The sequence below is a fragment of the Colias croceus genome, chromosome 14 (assembly GCF_905220415.1).
Source record: "Colias croceus chromosome 14, ilColCroc2.1".
Taxonomy (NCBI): Eukaryota; Metazoa; Arthropoda; class Insecta; order Lepidoptera; family Pieridae; genus Colias; species Colias croceus.
Window position 1 is genome coordinate 10,644,060 of NC_059550.1, and position 20,829 is coordinate 10,664,888.

The 20,829-nt window shown below is 35.9% G+C and overlaps 1 protein-coding gene and 1 long non-coding RNA gene across 2 annotated transcripts in view; one reads left to right on the forward strand and one right to left on the reverse strand.

Annotated features, from left to right (window-relative positions):
- Nucleotides 1–1,643: 1,643 nt before the first annotated feature.
- LOC123697561 lies at nucleotides 1,644–2,617 on the reverse strand. Its single transcript, XR_006752246.1, has 2 exons — nucleotides 2,248–2,617; nucleotides 1,644–1,823 (listed from the first exon to the last, which is right to left on the reverse strand). It is a non-coding gene; the product is annotated as an uncharacterized LOC123697561 (long non-coding RNA).
- Nucleotides 2,618–2,683: 66 nt separating this feature from the next.
- LOC123697616 (rho GTPase-activating protein 4-like) overlaps nucleotides 2,684–20,829 on the forward strand; it is a 30,277-nt gene continuing 12,131 nt past the window's right edge. Inside the window, exon 1 of the mRNA XM_045644159.1 lies at nucleotides 2,684–3,261. Within this exon, the coding sequence (XP_045500115.1) occupies nucleotides 3,141–3,261 (121 nt within the window). The 5' untranslated portion in view covers nucleotides 2,684–3,140. The remainder of the gene's footprint in view (nucleotides 3,262–20,829) is intronic.

Here is a 20,829-nt window from a genome sequence, read left to right on the forward strand (position 1 = left end):
AAATAGAAAAAACTAAAAATCATGATCTATAAATAATAACGACATATATTTTTAACAGTATTAATATTATAATATTATGGTCATACTTTATAGGTACATACAATTTTAATTGGTATAGAATGATAGTTTTAAATAACTTTTGGCTACAAAGCTTGGATATGACCCGATATATAGCATTAACATCCTTTGTAAATAGAAGAAAGTTGTGTTTTGCATCAGATGCTGTTTACCAAATTGTAAGCTACTCAGATCTTCTTTTTAAACGCGTTGCTTCGACGGGTCAATTTCAAGCCAAAATCATCAAAGAAAAACTGTTTATAGCAGCCTTGCACAAATTTCAGCCAACTTTACAAAGTTTATTTTTCAAAAGGTATTTTTTTCTGGGTTAATCCTCAGTAATTTTATCATTGATAGGCACATATATTTCTTTTTACTTTACTTTTTGGAAAGCTGAAATACGTAAAACAAAAAAATATGTGGTAAGTTAAAAAAGTATAAATTTCAATGTAAAAACGAACAATCTTATAACTACATGTGAGTGCAATACCGATGTCGTGTGTTGTTTAATTACTAGTAACAATCTTTAAAATGGTGTTCTAAATTTTCGTCATAATATTGTTATTACAATATATTCTCTTCGATATCCATAAAAACTCGTCATCATGGTTACCTTACTTGTTAAATTTGTTTATTGAAAACTTGTTGAAACACGATAAAGTATTAGGGAAATAACAAATTTAACATGACTGCTTACTAAAATAATGCTAAATAATACAATTTTTGCCATTGAAATGATTCTAAACAGGTAAATGCAGGAGTATTGAGGAATATTGTAAATAACGTAAATATACTCTTGCCTGTGAAATTCTATGCCAGAATTTGGTGTCCAAACACTTCTGCAATTTTGCACAATACAATGCATTCTTTATATTCGGAAAATATTCATTAAAAAAGCAACAAAATTAACTTAAATATTCGAAGCAATGCAATTTTTTTGACACACATGCCATATTGACAAAGTGAGAGTTGCTACAATCTTAATATTATGGTGACTACCCATAATCAGAGAGTATCGCTTTTTAATAATTGGTTCAGATACTTATTTTATTTAGCATAAATAATAATTGTCTCATCCAACAATGCTTCTGAATGACGTTGTTGGCAATTTATCAACAAACTCATGCACAAAAACTAACCTTTTGCACATAATATTACAGCATACGTAGTAGCCTTGGGAAAACTTCGTATTAATAACAGTGGCAATACCAAGTTAGGTGTGAAAGTGATAAAAAACATAACTGGCGTCATTCAAGGTCATATTTTCTTGTTACAAGTTAATGTTCATATTGAAATCTCCAGTGTTTTAGATATAAGCTTCTTGCTATTATATATTCCCGTTTCTTCTAATTTTTCCGTAGACAGAGAAACCAATTTTTCCCTGGTCTTAAGTAATCTTAAAAATATTCTTTTAACATTTTGATTTACCCGTAGACTGAGAAACTAATAGACAAAGGTACTCTGTAACCGCGACTGAGACAAAGATAGTTTGTCAATGTATAAGTTGAATGTTGCCACAGTATCCGAGCTCCCGGATGTTTTGGAAAGGGTAAATATTTTTAGGAGCAATTAAATAAAACCAGTTATGAGATTTTTCTTTTGTCTTTATAATCAATTTAGTAGATACAAAAAATATAAGCAGATTGATTATTGATGACGAAACACATTTCTTACTTTTTCATTGGCTTGTTCATATTTTACAATATTTAGTGAGAATCCAATCTTTTCTACCACTTCGATCCATTAATTACGTAGGTCTGGATCATCTGGAAACAAATCGATAAACATAGGTTAATAATAATTAATGCTCGCAGGTACCTAGTTCAGGTTCTCTAAAATTATAAGTGTAATTTTATGTCAATCACAATTATTACTATGAGAAATAATAAATTAAAATATGTTTTCGATGCCGAAGTCTTTCCGAAACACTGGGTTATTATGGGATTTCATATTCATTTACTTTCGAGTTTCGCCATATTGTCAAATCAATATTTTTTTATTGATGATCGGGGTATTATTTTTCCCGACACTGGCAACACTTACTTGTTGATGTTTATAGGTTATTGAATGTAAAAATCGATATTACGCTAATATTTTCCTTGTTTTAACGCGACTTGTTGTTACTTTAGGCTAAAGTATAAATAATCATCACTGAGAAACTATAAATAAGGACAATAAAGTCGTACTTACGCGTGAAAAGACACACCGGCAATTTTCTTCTCACTATCGCTTATACATGCAATAACACGACAACGCACCATTCTATTTACTTCGATGTCTATATTAAGATAATTTCACCGTCTTTTCAATGTACTCGTATCGATTTTTTACTAAATAATATCCAAAATTCGAACACCAAGCACGATGAAGGCACGAACTGTCAAAGTTTGTTTCGCAACTCAAGTTGCGGATCTTGAAAAACAGGTTACACACTAAGGGACAAAAAATTGGGTATTTGTGTCTTTGTCTTATGCATTTGTTATGGTATTTTCGCTCTCTTTCTTGTGTAAGTGAGAAAGGTATCGTCATTGGGTCTATTAGTTACTCTGTCTACGGATTTACCATTCTAATTTCTGACGCAACGTCATTTTGGCGTTTCAGCTGCTTTTGCTGTATATTCTGTATTTTATTGTGGTATTTTGATAGGTACATCGCAAAGTAAACGTGAACGCTTTCGTTTACCGCGCGATACTTGTTGTTTAGTGGTACAGCACAGCAAAGATAACGTTTTTTTAGTTTACGTGCCGTTACATTTCGAGCATTTAAAAAATATTGAAATAAATATAAATGTATTAATTATTTTTTGAACGGAAAGTACTAGTACTTGAAATATTGTGCACGTTATTTTTAACCACTAATAACATTCTATAGCTCAGTGCTATGATCGGATTGTTATTTTCGGTTGTGCCGGACGCGATTGACTGTTTTGAGATTCAAATTTTATGAGTCGGGTTTACAAATAATGTGCTGTGATTAAAAAAAAATCGATACATAAATAAATAAGATCAGAGTAATACATAAATGAATTGTTTGAAAAATGATCGGATAAGATCTTTTAGTTAAGTGTTTACAAGTGCGCGAAGATGTCTGGATCTGGAGCGACGACGCCGACGGCGCCGGAGCCGCCTCTGGACGAGCGCGATCTGGAGCCTCGCACGCCCATGAAGAGACTCGGCTCCACAAGAAAGCTCGCTGCTTTTAACAGTAAGCTCATTTCAAAGTTTGTATTAATTGTAAAGCTTTTTTCTGCAATATATCTCGAGCTTGCATTTTTAAAAGTGGAAATTTTATTCACGTTGAAACTTTATCAGAATTTGTATAGATTTGTTTTATTATATATATGCATAATGAAGAAATTTTGGTAAAACTGTACATTATAGGGCGTGGAGTTGAGAGTCGACAATTTTTTTGTGGTTAGCTATTGTCCTATGGAACCCAAATCTGAAATTTCACACCAAGGAAACTTTTAGTTTTTGAGTTACGAATTTTTGAAAATCGGAACATTACTTTAGAAAGTTACTCCATCTTGTTTTTGTTACGCATATTTATTATTTTGTCAATGTCAAATTTGGCGTAAAACAATTCGAGACGCTCCGCTCGCTGCGCTCGCTCCGCTCGATTGTTTAAAAAAAGTCTAACATAACCTAACCTAACTTGTTTCGAGTTCGGAGAGTTTTTTTTTCGTAAAAAGTTAAACAAAATAAATTAAGTGTCAAATTTGGCTATTCATTTGCATTTCACGTAAAACAATTCGAGACGCTCCGCTCGCTGCGCTCGCTCCGCTCGATTGTTTAAAAAAAGTCTAACATAACCTAACCTAACTTGTTTCGAGTTCGGAGTGTTTTTTTTTTTTCGTAAAAAGTTAAATAAAATTAATTACTCTATTTAATGGTTAGAAATGTTGTACTTGAAATGAATCACACTAAGCAGGTGCTGTGTGTCAGGTTGACATTGACAAAACAATAAATATGCGTAACAAGAACAAGATGGAGTAACTTTCTATAGTAATTTTACGATTTTCAAAAATTCGTAACTCAAAAACTAAAAGTTTCCTTGGTGTGAAATTTCAGATTTAGGTTCCATAGGACAATAGCTAACCATAAAAAAAATTACGACTCTCAACTCTACGCCCTATAATGTACAGTTTAGCCGAAATTTTCTTGGTATTTAACAACACCAATAATTTCAAAGTTTTAAATCGGTTTTGGATCCAAGTGGCCACTAGACCAGCATGTATATTTTACGATACTAAACATTGTGGTTTAATGGAACATTTGATAGTAAATAGAGAATGGGGTCACTGACACTGTGGTCAGTATTGGAATGGTAGTTTCCTCATCCTGGTTCAACAACCCTCATATTGGAAACTGAAACATGTCCCATATACAAGTTGATAGCCCTATTTTTAAAACTCTTGAATAGGATTATACCTATGTATTTTTTATTTTACACATTTTTTTGTGACTTTATAAATTACTTAACTAACTTTTATTAACATAGGTACCTACATGCAATTTTATTTTGCATTATACATATTTTTAGCTATCAAAAACAACTTCCCAAAATTTCATGAACTAGCCTTATAGTTGTTTATCATGAAAATTTCAGCTACAAAAGATAAAGGCATTTATTATTATTTCATAGGTTTTACATAAATTTATCAAAGTGCCAACAATGACTGATGCAATGATAAGGAGTCGAGATAATTCAGATCAGTACAACTATTGAGTGTGAGGAAGTTGATCCTATAGAACTGAAGGAAATTTTAGTTCTATGTTAATGAAGTATTAAAATATTAAAGTGTTTACTAATTATTATCTATGTGTGAGTGATCCTGAAGGCATGGTGCGCAGCAGTGAGTAAGCTCTGATACCTAAATGATAAACATGTCACCAACACCATATCCTTGGCCCTAATCACACTAATATTTGCCCCAGTTTCAATTACAGTGAGTGCCTTATCACTTGCATATTTATGTGTAATTAAAGCAAACACATTCACACTGTTCATACAAAATGTTTGACTATAATATAATGTTACAAAATTGGAAAACAATTGGGTTCAATATTTATTTATAATTAGGTATATATACAACATGATGAAGAATTATATTGAATCATTGATAGTTATATTTAATCTGTTACTTTGCATTGTTGTGTAATTAACTTTGATGTGTAAATATTCAGTGTGTACCTACTTATGATGGAATTATCAATTTGTTATGGTTATTCATAAAGTTTCTATAATTTTCAATACATACCAACCCAGTTATTAATATTCTAATAACTGACAATTTATATTTTACTCTCCTGTATCCCTACTTTATGATTTTGTGACATTTTTTTTAAATTTTCATATGGTTTAGAAAAACTTCACAATATAAGATAACTATTAGTGTTTTTGTATTACATAATGATAACAATAATAAATGAATAGATCAAACAAGATTTGAGTGTAAACAGAAGTTGGCATGGATGGAATGTTTATTATTATATTATTATGGTGGAGGTGGTGGAGTGGTATCGCGAGTTCGGTTCCGCGTACATGATATTTCGCATCTGGCGCCTTATTTGCGTGCTGCTTGCGTTCCCTCCCCGCGCCGCGCGCCCCGCACTCCAAAGCCCTCACTACCGCTGCTTGCCTGCCGGGCGCCGGCTGCCCTTCACTGATGACTGTGATTATGTTAATAATCATTTGTTCAGTTTTTACCTTTATTCTTACGAAACTTAATTTAATTGTAAACAATATCTCTACATGGGATTGTGTTGATTCAACGACGTTGATTGCACACAAAGGCCAAAGTTCAATTTAGTATAATTTAAATAAAAAAGCAACATATACATAATTAAATATAGTATGAAAGCAATTAACATGATTGTCATGAGCCCTATTAGTGTAATGTAATAACGCGCTGAATGTGGAATGAATCGGGCGGTCGCGGTTGTGCGGCCGCCGGGGCTATTGTCTTGCAGCGCGATGTCAAATTAATATTTCCGTCGTATGGAGCGTTTCCTCCCCGGAGCGGTGTGGTAATGAATAAATGATGTAATGTTGTGTGGAGCATGCGTGGAGTCACGCGAGCTGTCTCTACCCCACGGTCCCACGCCGTGACGGCGGGCCCCACGCCCCACGCTCCACGCGCCGTATAAGGACACGTTGTGTTTACTCCCTTTCTTTGTTCACCTATTAGCGGAATTCACAGACATTGAAATGGAACTGGCTGCTTTAAGCAGCAACGTTATTAATACCTGATTGAAAATAATTATGTTAACTATTCCTTTTTTGAATTATTGCTGGACCCAGTTTGTGATTTTCAGTGAAATACCTAATGAAGTCGGTTAATAAATAATAATATTGACCTGGTACCTAGTCTTTCGCGAGGTCGCTAAGTGCTAACTGCTAGCCAAATTGGCATTCATGAAGCATCGAAATCAGCCCTATTTAACACCCATAGTATATATTTATGTAACACCCATAGTAGGTACGATGACGCTGGTCACGGAAGATCCACACCACGAGTGGCCTTTAGGACTACTGCTGAATATTTTAGTCTAACTGGTCTCACTCTGTTTCATAAAGCTGCATCGATTTTCCTCCATTTTTGTAAGAAAAAATCCCATCTTCCTTGTTTTTGACCCTATACCCCCCCACACACTCAATTCATGGTTTTATAAATTAGGTATATCGTGAAATTAAGTACCTACTTAATCACTATAACGATAGGGTCATAATCCGACGATGAATTTTGTTATAATAAAGATAATAAGTAATGTTTTGAATGAGCTATCCTATATAAGTACTATATACACAATATGATTGTTGATATGACGCATGTATTCGAAAGCTTCGACATGGATATTATTAGTATCATTAGTAGGAACTAGGAAGTGAGTCTAAGAACATGATATTATGTATATTACATAAAATATCTGATTAATTCTTTACTGGAGTCACAAACTGCAAAGGAAATTACTATAGTGTAATTTGATGTATAATTGCAGACTGCACAAATTTTAACAAGAACAAAGTATTGACTGTGAGGAGCTTCGATGCACTTACAAGCATTACTTATCTACAAATCAGTAAGGATAGAAAAAGATAAGTACATAATGTATTTTTAGATAATATGTTACATATCTTAATCACTTAAATTGATTATCATGTTGTCGCTCTTAATTTTGGGTGTCAGAAATCAGTGCTCGCTGAATCTGTGCTACAACTAGAAATGGCATAATTTGCAATACGCTTATGAAATATTCTCGTACAAGGAGCATTAAAGTTCGTTGAGCCAATTGATGCGATGCGTGATTCGAATTGTTTAATAGTCGTCCTGTAAATTTAGAATGGACGCAAGAGATTAGTGTGGGCAGGCGCTAGTTGCCGTCTGACGAGAGTCGAGACGCGCTCCAGGAGCCGCCTTTGGGATAATGCGGATATTATAACTATCCGACATCTTCTGTCCTCCTACGACGAAAAAAGCTTTAACTGTGATTTATATATGTATAATTAATCAAATAAAGAGTGCAATAAAGAAGATTTTCATAGTTACGAATATTTTGTGCCATATTTTTTTGAGCTTATTAATTTCGTATATTTGAAAAATTGTAAAGAATAAATAGTAGGGAGTAAGCGGTTAGGTACTTCTCTATTAAATCTCATAAATCATAATCCATGTTGGCACCTATACACTTTCATTTTTTTATTAACCGACTTCAAAAAAAAAGGAGGAGGTTATCAATTCGGCCGGTATATATTTTTTTTTTTTTTTTTTTATGTATGTACACCGATTACTCCGAGGTTTCTGAACCGATTTACGTGATTCTTTTTTTGTTCGATGCGGGATGGTGTCGAATTGGTCCCATAAAAATTTTATTCGGCTAGGCCTAGTAGTTTTTATTTTATGAGCATTTTTGTCTGTACTCGATGACTTAATTTCAATGTAGCAAGTAACTTTGATTCACTTCCCGGTAACCGATTGAGCTGAAATTTTGTATACGAATGTAAATTGGATAGCGATGAAACATTATCATGACATGGAGCTGATCTGATGATGGAATCGGAAGGTGGCCATAGGAACTCAGTAATATATTGACTCAACTTTATCGAGTTTGGGCTCGTTTGATTCGTGTTGAAAAAAAAACTAAAAAGTATTAAATAAAAATAACTGCGTTAAAAACAACCGACTTCAAAAACGGAAAAGTAAGAAATAAAAAAGATTTGATATTATTAATTACTACATATTATTTTTATGTGCTATTTATTAAATAGGTTTGAAGTCGGTGCCAAACACTAAGCACTTAGTATTAAGCCCATGCACCGACATCAAACCTTTTTAGTAAATAGCACATAAAAATAATATGTAGTAATTAATAATATCAAATCTTTTTTATTTCTTACTTTTCCGTTTTTGAAGTCGGTTGTTTTTAACGCAGTTATTTTTATTTTTCTATATCTGTTATATTCTAAGTACGAAGCACTCAACTGCAATAAATTATGTATATCTAATGTTATTTTATTGACTGAAAATGTAATAAACACTCAAGAGCAGATCGAATATAAACCAGAGCTGATAAGTGGCCGGCTCTAGTTACATGTAATGCGGCTGCAAGCGACGTTAATAGATAGAGGAACACTAACTACATGGATATTAATTGTTGTCTGCTATTTCAAGTTTCATTTCAAATAGTTGAAGCCCTTGTGTATTTTATCTGAACAATCAGGACTCTTTGTTTTTCTCAGAAACCTCCCCTTTTTTTTTGAAGTCGGTTAAAAATAAAAATTTGTGGAAACTACGATATTGATAACAAATTTTCCAATGATGTAATCATTTATCAAAAGTTGGAACATATCAGCTAGAACACTCGATCAATGCAATCGTGCAATTGTGCAATTGTGCATCAGTATGCACGGGACACGGGCGCAGCTGGCGAGTCGTGCGCCCGCTCCCACTCGCGCGGGAGCCGGGAAGCTCAGCGACCACCACCTCATCGCCGAGTCCCCGCACGACCGCAGCTTTATTATCGAACGCCGAATGCTTTAGATAACACATAATGAGGATTCAAAGGAGCCTTCAATATAGTCCTGTAGAATACGACAAGCAAAATTATGGATTCAATTTTATGATATGGTAATCAGCTCATCTGATTCATTTTTTATGCTTGTAAATAGACATGTGTAACGCATTATATTTAATGTCGTTATCGAAATGAGCAGCGTACGATGATTGAACGCATTAGAAGATAATACAATGTCAGACGAGTCACATGTGGTGTCCAAATGTTGGTTTGGCGCCGACGCCGCGACGTACACTTAACTTTTGTCAAAAGCATTCTTTATGTACGATTAGATTCTAGATTCAAAGTTTGACTAATGTTAATGATAGTTAAACATTGTTTACTGTTCATATTACAAACAAAGTTTACTTTAATTAAAACTGTTCTTCCTGTCTCTCACCGTATGTAAGTCATAATATTCTGAAGCAATCATAGAAATATAATTCGTCATGATGCCTACAAGAGTAGGATACATAATTCAAGATATTCCATTATTAAAATTATAAATAAAACGTAACAAAACATACAATATCTGGGATATGTACTATGCACATATCTACGAATGAAAAAAACCGATAACTCATTTTAGAAAATGATTTCTGATGCACACTCTGAACTCAAGTAGTTACCTACATAATATTATTATGTTGATACTTATCTCGTTCTTATCAATCGACAAAAGTATACCCCTCGTATTATGTAACTTTAATATCATAGCTCTACATAGATGCACATTACTACTCTGGTTGATTATAAGTGGATAAATGTAAATATTGACAGTAGGTACCTCTAGGTGATGAAGAACAAATTATGCAGTTAGGCTATAATTATATTCATCACGTCCACTCAGCATGCGACACTAGGCTAATTGCGCAATCAAATTGACATAAGATTGACATGTTGCTTATTTGTGAAAACTCATTATGGTCCAATCCACAGTGAACAGTCCAATCAATGCTAGGCGATTTCCTATTGTGCTTATTGTTTTGTTATCCTACACGTATGCACTATGCTACAACTTCGGATGAGAAAGTTAACGGTTGAATACTAAAACACCTAGCTGCTATCACTCCGGAAAAATGTGGCCTTATTTACAGGTTGGTTATTACAGTTTATGAACATTTCAAAATGAAATGGTTGTCTCCCTTATAAACTAAAATTAATTTACTTACTCCTTTAATATCTGTTTAAAACTATACATAATACAATATCTAATTGTAATACACCACAGTAATAGTTCAGGATACATCGCCCATTTTTGCAAGTGACTACTATCAAGCTGATTTTCCGTTTGTAGCTTTATTTTGATGAGACACCGAATAATTTCGTGTACGAAACTCTCGATTGTGGTAGCTAACAGAGATAACAAGGATACAATTTTTTGATTTGATGGTTCTCAAATATTTATTACGCAATTTGTAGGACAATATGTCTGTTGAATTATATAAACATTAACTAAGTGAAAACAAAAAAAATCAGCTTGTTAGTAATCATTTATGATGACCTCGTTATCGATACACTTTGGAAAGGGGGACTCTTTGAACAAACCATAGATTTTGTAGGACAAATATTTTTTCGAATAATTTAGGTAATTATCTTGAGATTGAACAAAAAAAAATCAGTTAGTAATAAATATTTGAGAACCATCAAATCAAAAATTTGTATCCTTGTTATCTCTGTTAGCTACCACAATCGAGACTTTCGTACACGAAATTATTGGGCGTCTCATCAAAATAAAGCTACAAACGGAAAATTAGCTTGATAGTAGTCACTTGCAAAAATGGGCGATGTATCCTGAACTATAATACACACTGGATTGAAAATTTATTTCAGTTAAAAATTTCGATCGTATTCAATTCATGCATAATTTGAAATCATCTATGTAAGTAATTCCCACAGGTAATGCCTTATATTGCCTTGTTGGAGCACTCTATATCTTTTAATGGCTTTCGTAAATTGAGAGCCAATTTCTATGCAGCGCGAGAAAACACGTAGTTGTATCTATACATAAATATATTGCCTTGAAATGTTAAAAATGCATATTATGTCCTTAATGACAAGTTACACTAGTCGCGCATTTTTCACCATTCACGACTTGAATGCCAACACTTCCGCATTTTAATTGAAACAAATTGTTATGTCGTACATTCTTGTTCTTTGTAAAACTAAGTGCTACATATTACTAGAGTTGACACAATACATGGCGTCGTGTCACAAAGTAATTTTATAAGAAAAATAATACATACTGTATTCATTTGTAATATGGCGTAAAATTGCTTCAGATCTATATAGAGCTACACAAATGTGGCCAGAAAAACTCTCGTAGTTCAGTAAGAAATTGTAGTGCCCACCCATGCTTTTTTTTTTAAATTATAATCATCTGCGATCAGTCAATTGACTATGAGCTTTTGATCAGAATAAATTGAGCCAATGCCCTAATCCCCCTTACTAATGTTATTAGCTCTTTTCAGGCGTTTCATGGGTTTTAGTTTAAGCAATTGCTGTGAGAGGGGATTTGGATGCATTCTAAGTTTTTGTGTGTGCTTTTTGAGGTATTTTGTAGCTTCCTCCTTAATTGTAGGCATTTCTAAATACTCATGAATTTCAGAGTTGCGAGTGAACCATGGTGCTGCTGTGAGCACTCTTAAGATGTTGTTTTGCACCCTTTGCATGCACATTAGGTTGGATTCGCTAGCGGAGGCCCAGAGTTGAATACCATAATATGTCCAGATAGGTTTTATTACTGCGCAGTACACTCTAAGTTTATTAGTTAGAGAAAGAGTGGATTGTCTACCCAAGAGCCAAAGTAAGTTTTTGAAGCGGAAATTAACTTCTGTCCTCTTCTTCTTTATATGATCTTTCCAGGTGAGCCTACGATCCAAGTAGAAGCCGAGGTACTTCACACAAGAAGAGTGTGGCAGAGTTTCTTGGCCCAAATGGACAGAAACCCATGCTACAAACAAAAAACAACCATATCAATCCGCCCCTTAGACGGATTGTTTCTTCACGTACTGACATCGCAATAGATGGCGATAGTCAGTCAGCGGCCCGCCAGGAGCGAGGCGCAGGCTGGCGGTGTGTCGCGGTGTGAATCACGCGTGCTATATATAGACACCCGTCGCCGGCGGTTTGGACTCGATTCCCCAACTAATTCGATGAATCCGAACTCATTTTTTGATCCTTATATGGCTTGGGCAACCACCTTTGTCACGCTCTCCTGTCGTTTCTTTTAGAATCTTGAGTTACTTATTGTTTCCGTGCATTTAATAACTAGTACACTCTTAAAACTTTACTGCTCTTTATGTGCAATTGTGGCTACTTCCCTTCTCAGACTAATAAGCCGCTACAACTTCTTCGGAGTTTAAATCAATAAATGTTAACAATGACCACCACCTTAAAATTGGAGCTCCGGATCAAAAAAGCATGATTCATTTTTACCAATAAGTAATTCTCCTTCCTGGTTAATCCTGAAATGAATTTTCCTGAAAATTATGTCAGTCGAATCCGAAAGAAATATAGTTATTATCATAACGTTATTATATTAACTAATATATATATAGAATAACTAATAACTTTTGATTCTATAAATGAACAAATTCCTTCCATTCTGCATAATTGAAAGAACAGCACCAATATTCACGTATACAATGGAATATTTCAATGCGATATGAGGGACGAGAGTCCCATAAAAATCATTACGTCGAATATGTTCAGACAATGTAAACGATTAAAATGCGAATTTGGAGCGGTCGAGTTGTTGCCATACCACTGACACAATTGTGCATGAATCACTGCCCGGGCGGGCGGCCGCGGCGCGCGGTGTGGCGCCGCGCTAATTGTTACCTGCTGCTGGTGTGCCAATATCGGGGCTTCACCGACCGGTGCCGCTCACCTCTAGTTGCGGTGTTCAGTTGATTGTTTGCGGTCAATTCGTTTTCCGGACGAGCGCCACATTCCCGCCCCCTAATAGAGTAGCCTAATTCGCAATACACAATTTACCGCACTCTACATGACCTCGACTGATAATTAATTAATTCCATTAGTGCAGTCGAGTCAATTGTCCGTTAATATTGAAACTATTTGCTATAATTACTTGTAAAGTTCATAAAATTAAAATTTTCATTTATGAATATAGTTGATCTACGTGTTGACGTGTTCTGAAAATATTTAGAGAGAAAGAGATTTTTAAATGAAATTCAAAGCAGAAATGTATATCAGCAGAAAATTTAAATATTTTAAAAGTTCATACATATATAAACAAACGAAGATAATTTTATCCTAACTGTTAGCAATAACGAAGTTTAAGTAGGTAGTTATTAAGTGCGTCGTAAAACACGTCTTTGAATGAAAATAAAATTATAATACTATTTGCTAAACTAGGTGCGGATAAACATTGATAAACATAAACAATATTGTTTGTTTTGTTTCTAATCTGAAGTATGTAGGTACATATTTAATGGCGGGCGACGAGAGATGCGTCTGGAGCGACCGGCGAGCGAGCTATCGATTGATTAACTGCAGTCAGCAAATGTAGATAGCGGCAGTCTGGAATGTAGATGTCCTGCTCAGAGCTTGGCAACCTTGATAGCTCTCCACAATATCCCCTTTATTATTATCCCACTTGTGTAATGGGCGTTCAAACTTCGTAAGCTCTGCTCGACATTGTGATTTTCTAACTTTGAAACGTTCTAATGATTATATCATGTGACTATTCAAGAATACAGCTTTAGATTCTCCTATAATAGAAAAAAAACTAACTATCGCACGTTTAGCTTGAGAAAGATCAAGTAACGTAAAAAGCACATAGGTACCTATAAACAATAACAAGTAAAAAAAAGTGTTTCGTATGTGTCGCATGTGAACTAGTTATAATATTCAATATTGCAGATTGTTTCGATATTAAAAGGCACATAAATAATATGTTTGCCCGCCCGCGAAAAGTCTTCCATATTTTATTTCAGATTTTTATCAACGAAACTCCTTTGCGTACATAAAGTATATAAACACGTCGATATTTCCGAGAACCCTATGTTTTGCATCTCTCCCATAAAGCGCGCATAAAGCTCCCATATTATTCGCGCAATAGTTTCGTTGATGACGCGCCCACCGGCAGATCGACTTATGAAATTCATTTCAAATTTTTATAGCTTTGAATTTTGAATCATTCATCATCTGGAGGCATCTTTACACGATTTTATTGGTCCAGTTTTAGATGATGGGTCTTCCAAACATTAAACATAATAACTATAGCTACTTGCACTACAATATCTAGTAAATTAGCTATTACTTTGTCTCCACGCCCTTTAGGTACCTAATCGTTAACGAGCAGTGGAGCGATAGGTCGGTTCCAGTGAGCAATGAGCGAAGTGCAGTATACTGTATAGTACGACGTGATTAATAGGAGGATAATTGTGCGCTGAGGACAAACAGGCGCGGTGTGCAGCAGATTGCGGCGCTGGCGCGGGCGGCGCGCCGGCCGCATCCGGTGCCGGACCTGACCGGAATACACAGACAATGTATTCTTAGCCCTTTGCTCTTCTCTACCTACTTCACTAGCGAGCATTGTATTCGATGTTGTGATTTCTTGGATAAAAGCTCTTTGGGAATACGCTGCTTGCATAAACAGACGCAATTATGGCGATGTTATGTTTTATTGGTTTCTTAGCTTTAAATCATTAATTCATCCCGCTTCTAATCTACATTTGTATTTTGTATTATTATTAATTAATTTGTTGACATTATAGGAGATCATGATTTCACAGTGTTTTTACATGTATGTCACGGTTGAGTCAGCGTAAGCCATACGAGTGATATGAACGGTTACGACATGATTTTGTAATACAGTAAGCAGGGGCATTAATTTCAAGAGGAAAAGAGAAATAATAATATTGTGACGACACCGTCACAGACTTCTAAATAGTTACTGCATACTGCGTAGTATCTGTATCGTTGCCTTAAAAAAATGAAAAATTTGAATTTAAAAGGCATTCATCAAAATGTTTAGTCGTTTTGAATGCGATGCATCTCATATAGGCTTCGCACAAAGGCCGTAATAATGAGGACGAATGCGACGATTGCACGAACAAGTGCACGCAAATCAAAGCGATCTGTGTGGAAGGAACAAAAGAGCGATGGAGCGGATCAGTGCGCCGCGTGCTGGCGGGCGTCGGGAGTCGGGCGGCGCAGCGAGCTGGTGCGCCGCGCCGGACTACACGCTCACAATACAGGCTACTATTTGACTGTAGCTCGAGATTGTCTGCGAGTTTGTTTCGCTATTATTCTGAATTGTTGTTAAAAATACTTGCTCTATTAATGTAAATTGGAGAATGTCCTTTTGTCGTGCAAAATTTCGTGTATTTGCTATTTTGTGAAATGCTACATTAATGTGAAAATAGGTATTGCTGTTCGCTAGACCGGTAGTAGAGTCTAGACAATTGTTATGAATATAGTGTTACTATTACTTAGGTTAATTTATTTTACGTTATCAGGATTAACATACCAGCATAATATCCGTATAGACTGCATTCGTAAATGTTTTATTTAGGTATACTCTATCTATACGTAATCATAATATTAATTACACCTAGTGAGCGGTGACTGGTGACTAGCTTCACCGCAAGTCGCAATGCACTGTAATTTCCTGTTTCGCTATGTTTATTGCTTATTGGAAATTGGAATGCGTTCGAACAAATAGCGATCTACATTTTTGGGTTAAAGTTCAACACAAAGCAGTGCACGTGCGTTCCAGACCTTTTGTGTATTCCACATACAATATTCATAATATTGAGGTCACGTGGAATAATACTTACTGATTAGGGGTGGTTACAACTCTCGTATCAAGGGCATCAACGTTTGATGACTTACCTATATTTTTAAGAGGAATGTTTTTATGTTTCTTCTATCGAGTTTTTCAAAAACTGCTTAAAAATTCTTTCATCAGAAGAATGAGTGACAAGATAATCTTTTGTTTTTGTTTTTAAATAGAGAACCCCAGCGGAAGTATGAAGTGTATGAAGCGAGAGGCTTGTTGGCATTTCGTTAATAAAGAGTCCTACGGAAAACGAAGGGAAAATACAAGAATGTTTACATCTCAACTTATTACGAAAGAAATATAAAATGCTAGTTACCTACACCCCAGGGTGCGATGATAAATAATTAATGTAGGCGCCATAATTCAAGAAATGCTGCACATTACTGGGATGGAAGGTAGTGAGTTCTTTCCTATTTCTTGGTATAAATTTTCATCCAGATCTGCTCAGCCGTTCAGAAGTTTCTCAACTAATAAGAGTTTATCCAAACATGCGGATTTACGATTATTGGAAAAATATAGGCTAGGTATAATATTTTGTTGGAAATAATTTTTAGGTTATCATTTGATGACTGAGGTACCGAGAGATATAATCGTTTAGCTTCAGCCTTCATTTTAATTAATATGTAATTAAAATGAAGCTAAAGAACGATGATAATGTAGAAAATATAGATGGTTGCATGTAGAGTTGTCACGACAGCTCTTGTGCCATCGGAGTCTCGACATCTGCACTCCAGCGCCACTCGGAGTATACTTATATCGGGAGACAAGTGGGATGTTGAATATTTTAATAATTACTGCCACTTCAGCCTTCAATTCAATTTTCAACTCATTAAATAGCGAGCTTTTAGATTCATAGCAAAATATAAACGGATTTTTCTGTCTGTTTTTAAGAAGTTCTATATTTAGTAGAATGGAGACTTTAAATTTGAAAATAATAATATGAATTTGAAGAAACTAATAGATGTTTACGTATTATGCGATGTGAAAGTATTTCAGTAATATTCAAGCGTAGGTATACTATCTTTTATAGATGCATCTCCAAATCTATCTCAGGTTAGGTTTTGCAGAGCTACTAGAGATGCCCGAAACCGTAGTTCAAAACTATCTAATGGCATACATTTGAGATGTAGAATTCGCCGACTAATGGTCTCGTTTCATAGCAACGATGATAGTTATGTTTACTATAATTGATCGATTGCAGAGGATCGTTACGAGCATGTCGATTGTAAAGACGAAAGGTGGGGCACGTAACACGTAAAATACGTTGCTTATGATCAGCTTCGGTTGCGTGTAGCTGGCGGGAGACCGGTCTCGCCCCGCCCGCTCCCGCGCACGCCTCACAGCTGCCGCGCTGCGCGAGCCGCGCGCTCAGCACAAATACGTGAACATTGTTCTGCGAGCTAATTTATGCAGCCGAGTAACGAGTTGTGATTTCAATGCACATGTCGCTTTTATGGCAGGCCTCTGAGGAAACCTATAGCAATACGCCCTTTGTTTCACTTTTATGAGAATGTAATTATTGAAGAGGTTATTTTATTTTTATAGCATAAGGTTGACTGGAGCAGGTGCTTAGATTTTGATTTATGTAAATAAATGCAAACGTCTTCCTTTAATAGCCTTAAACCTGTTTCCTTGAACATCATCATTCATCATAGTCACCAAACTAATAATTCTTTTTGTTTAAAAAATGCTTCGATAATAATTAATAATTAAAAACAATTAATCGTTTGATAACTTATTAAAAAAAACTAACTGACCCGGCGAACTTCGTACCGCCTAACAGTCAATAAATGTCTTGTTAACTTTTAGCTGAACTAATAGGCTTTGATGAACGTCATACAATGATACGAAATAAATATTAGTATGGATAATATAGATAGGATATCAAAGGATTTTATTATGATGATGACTCAGTGGTGAGAACTTAGTTCTTAAAATTGATCGAAGTTGGAGTTTCACGACCAGGCTAGTGTGCAGGAAATAAATATAATAGAGATAAATTGATTTTTCAATTAATATCCTCCAATTTACAAACTTACTGCAAAACTGTGGTTTGGTGCCTGTCAGAATGGAAAAATCAATGGTTAGGTTATAAATAACTGGTTAAAGGGTATGATGATGAGGCAGGAAAATGAAGAGAGTAAATGAGGGTGTCGGGGCTTATATAACGTTTTAATTAGCCTAGTATAATGAAAGTGTATGCAAATGAGAGGTGTTATGTCCCTCGTTACGTATAATCGCAAACTCTACTACCTAGTCTATTTCTTTTTTTTGTTGGTTTGCTTTATATCTCAGAGCGGTCTACTGGGTGAATCTATGAAATTTTTTTGATTGAAAACTGGTATTTATCGTGTGATCCCATCATATTAGGTATACATAATATGGTCTAGTTCTGAAAAAATGGAAGCCGATAATACTTTTTGTAAAAAAAAATATATTTTCTTAAATGCTTTCAATTGTAACTATATACATATATAATATATATGTATTATAAAAGAAAGCAATTATAGTGCGATTCGCTTTAGACTAGTATGCCGCATGTGTTATGCGTATGCATTATGCAGTTGTAGTGGTTGTGGGCCACTGCCACTGCACTAGGCGCGTGGGCGGCGCAGATGGCACAGCTGATAGCGACAACGCAAACCTGTCCGGCCGCTCGCCGCCGTGCCCTGCCGCTGACTGTGCGACAGACTTGATCGATGCTCCCCCGTCCCCGCGATATCGTAATTCGTAATCAACTAATTGCCCACGAGCCGACGTTTCGACGTCTTCATATTACGTTGGCGTGTCTGAACTCTGAACCATTATCGTGATCCGTGAACGAACCGAACTGAACTACAGGATAGTTTTGATTCGTTTTGAAAAAAAATATGCACCAACAAAAGCAAACATTGATTTGCTTCTATTAGCAAAAGACATTGGACAGTTTAGATGAAATGCGCATTTTTTTCCATTGATGGATATACCATACGTGATAGTAGAAGTAACAAAGGCGTTCAAATATTTGATCCTCCCTTGCTGCACCCCCCTCCCCCCGCCTGCGCCCGCCGCCTCCCGCGCCGCATCTGTCCCCGATGCTCTCGATAGTGCCACTACATTGCATTGTGCTGCACCACTATTGTTGTCGTTATTTTTATCCGGACAAATCTATTGTGTTTCTAGATATTTACCTGGATTCACCTGAAGCTGAGTACAATAGCTGCGCCCAAAATGTAGGGTTAATCGCGTGCATTCTTTTTCATGAGCGTAATGGTATAGGTATCTATCTATAGAACGCTCAATATATTTTATTAAAGTGTTATTTGTTTTTATACGAATAGCACTACACACGTAAAATTCTGCCCGTTAATAAATATTAATCAATTAGATAAGAGGCTGTCAACGGCTACGAATAACTGCTTTTGAGTCGTTTATCTCGTACAAAATGGATGGATTTATATTATTTAAACATAAAAAAATGTAAAACGACATAAGAAAATGTTTATGTACGTAGTTCATAAATAGATCACAAGCTTATTCAATTCTAGAGGAGTACCTACATATAGATTTTACACTTTAAAAATTATATTTTCACTGCGATATTTGCCAAGTATTACGAGAACTCGGCAAAATAAAAGCTTCAGTCTCGACTCCTCATTTAACGGTGGTCGTCGCGCGAGGGCCGAGAGAGCATATAATATACTGAGCCGGCTGGATAGTCATTAGTGTTCGTTGAAATTATTGACGATCTCATTATTCAATGAAATGATGGTTGCATATTGATAAATGCAGTAGTAGTAGTCCTAGTCAAACAGAAGCGTTGAGCTTTTTAAAGTTGGAATCGAGAAAACAAGCTCTCGGTCCGGTGAGGGTGTGTGCGTCAGAGTAAGGCGAGGGGTGAGGGTGCGCGGCGTGTGGGCGGAGGCGCGGGGCGCGGGACAGTGGCGTCTCGGCGGAGGCTGCGCGGCTCCAGTCGCCTGCCGGCCCCCGCTCCCGATGTTCCACTGCATCGTGCAGCCGAGGCACGACTGGGGACCTCCTGACCTCGCCAATGCATTCCCCGGTACGCGACTTCACTCCAACGCACCCTGTTTATATGAATTTGTCGATTGTATTATGATCTTGGCCCTGATGTGACACAGCATTCATACCCTTCAAAGTACTTATATATTTTTATTGGTTGCGATGCACTGGATCAAAAGTTCAAATGCATTTATTTAACGACCGATTATACGATAACTCGACGTCGGGTAACAAATAAAGCGAGATGGAACAATCCCAACCCCGATGGAAATACCAATCATAATCCCAGCTTCTCGGATATACATATTTCAAACTAAATGTCCGTTGAAAGCTGTGTCTAAGAATAGATCTACTTGTGAATAGTTTTTACGCGGTGTTACGTGAAATGGTTTGTCTATTGTGATAATGTCAGTGCGACCCGCTTCGCTCTCACAAACAAAAACAGTTTCGTATGAATGCCTTCGTAACGTATGTATATTTTTTGTTTCGACTTTCTTGTTGCTCAATGAATGCAGCTTCAATGAACTTTGCCTCTTTAAAGCTTTTGTAATGAAGGAGCTCTTGGGAATCTTAACCGATTTGCTCTCATATCCATATTTATTTACTTTACATGGAAATAAATTTACTTTAAGTGAAATGGCCTCAACTTGAAGTAAAAATCAGGTATGATCCATTTCATTGAATAAAATAAAATGTCAAAAACAAGCGAGAAAACGAAAATAATACATAAGTAATATGATGAAAAAATATTTTGTTATTGTGAAGGAAGGAGCCGGTTACAGCGAAGGCAACGCACTACAAAGGACGGTCGAAATGTAGCGAGCGTGTGAACACTGTGAGCAGGTTCGGCTCCCGCACAAATTGTGCAAATTGTGCAAATTGTGGCCATTATTGGCGGTTAACGAC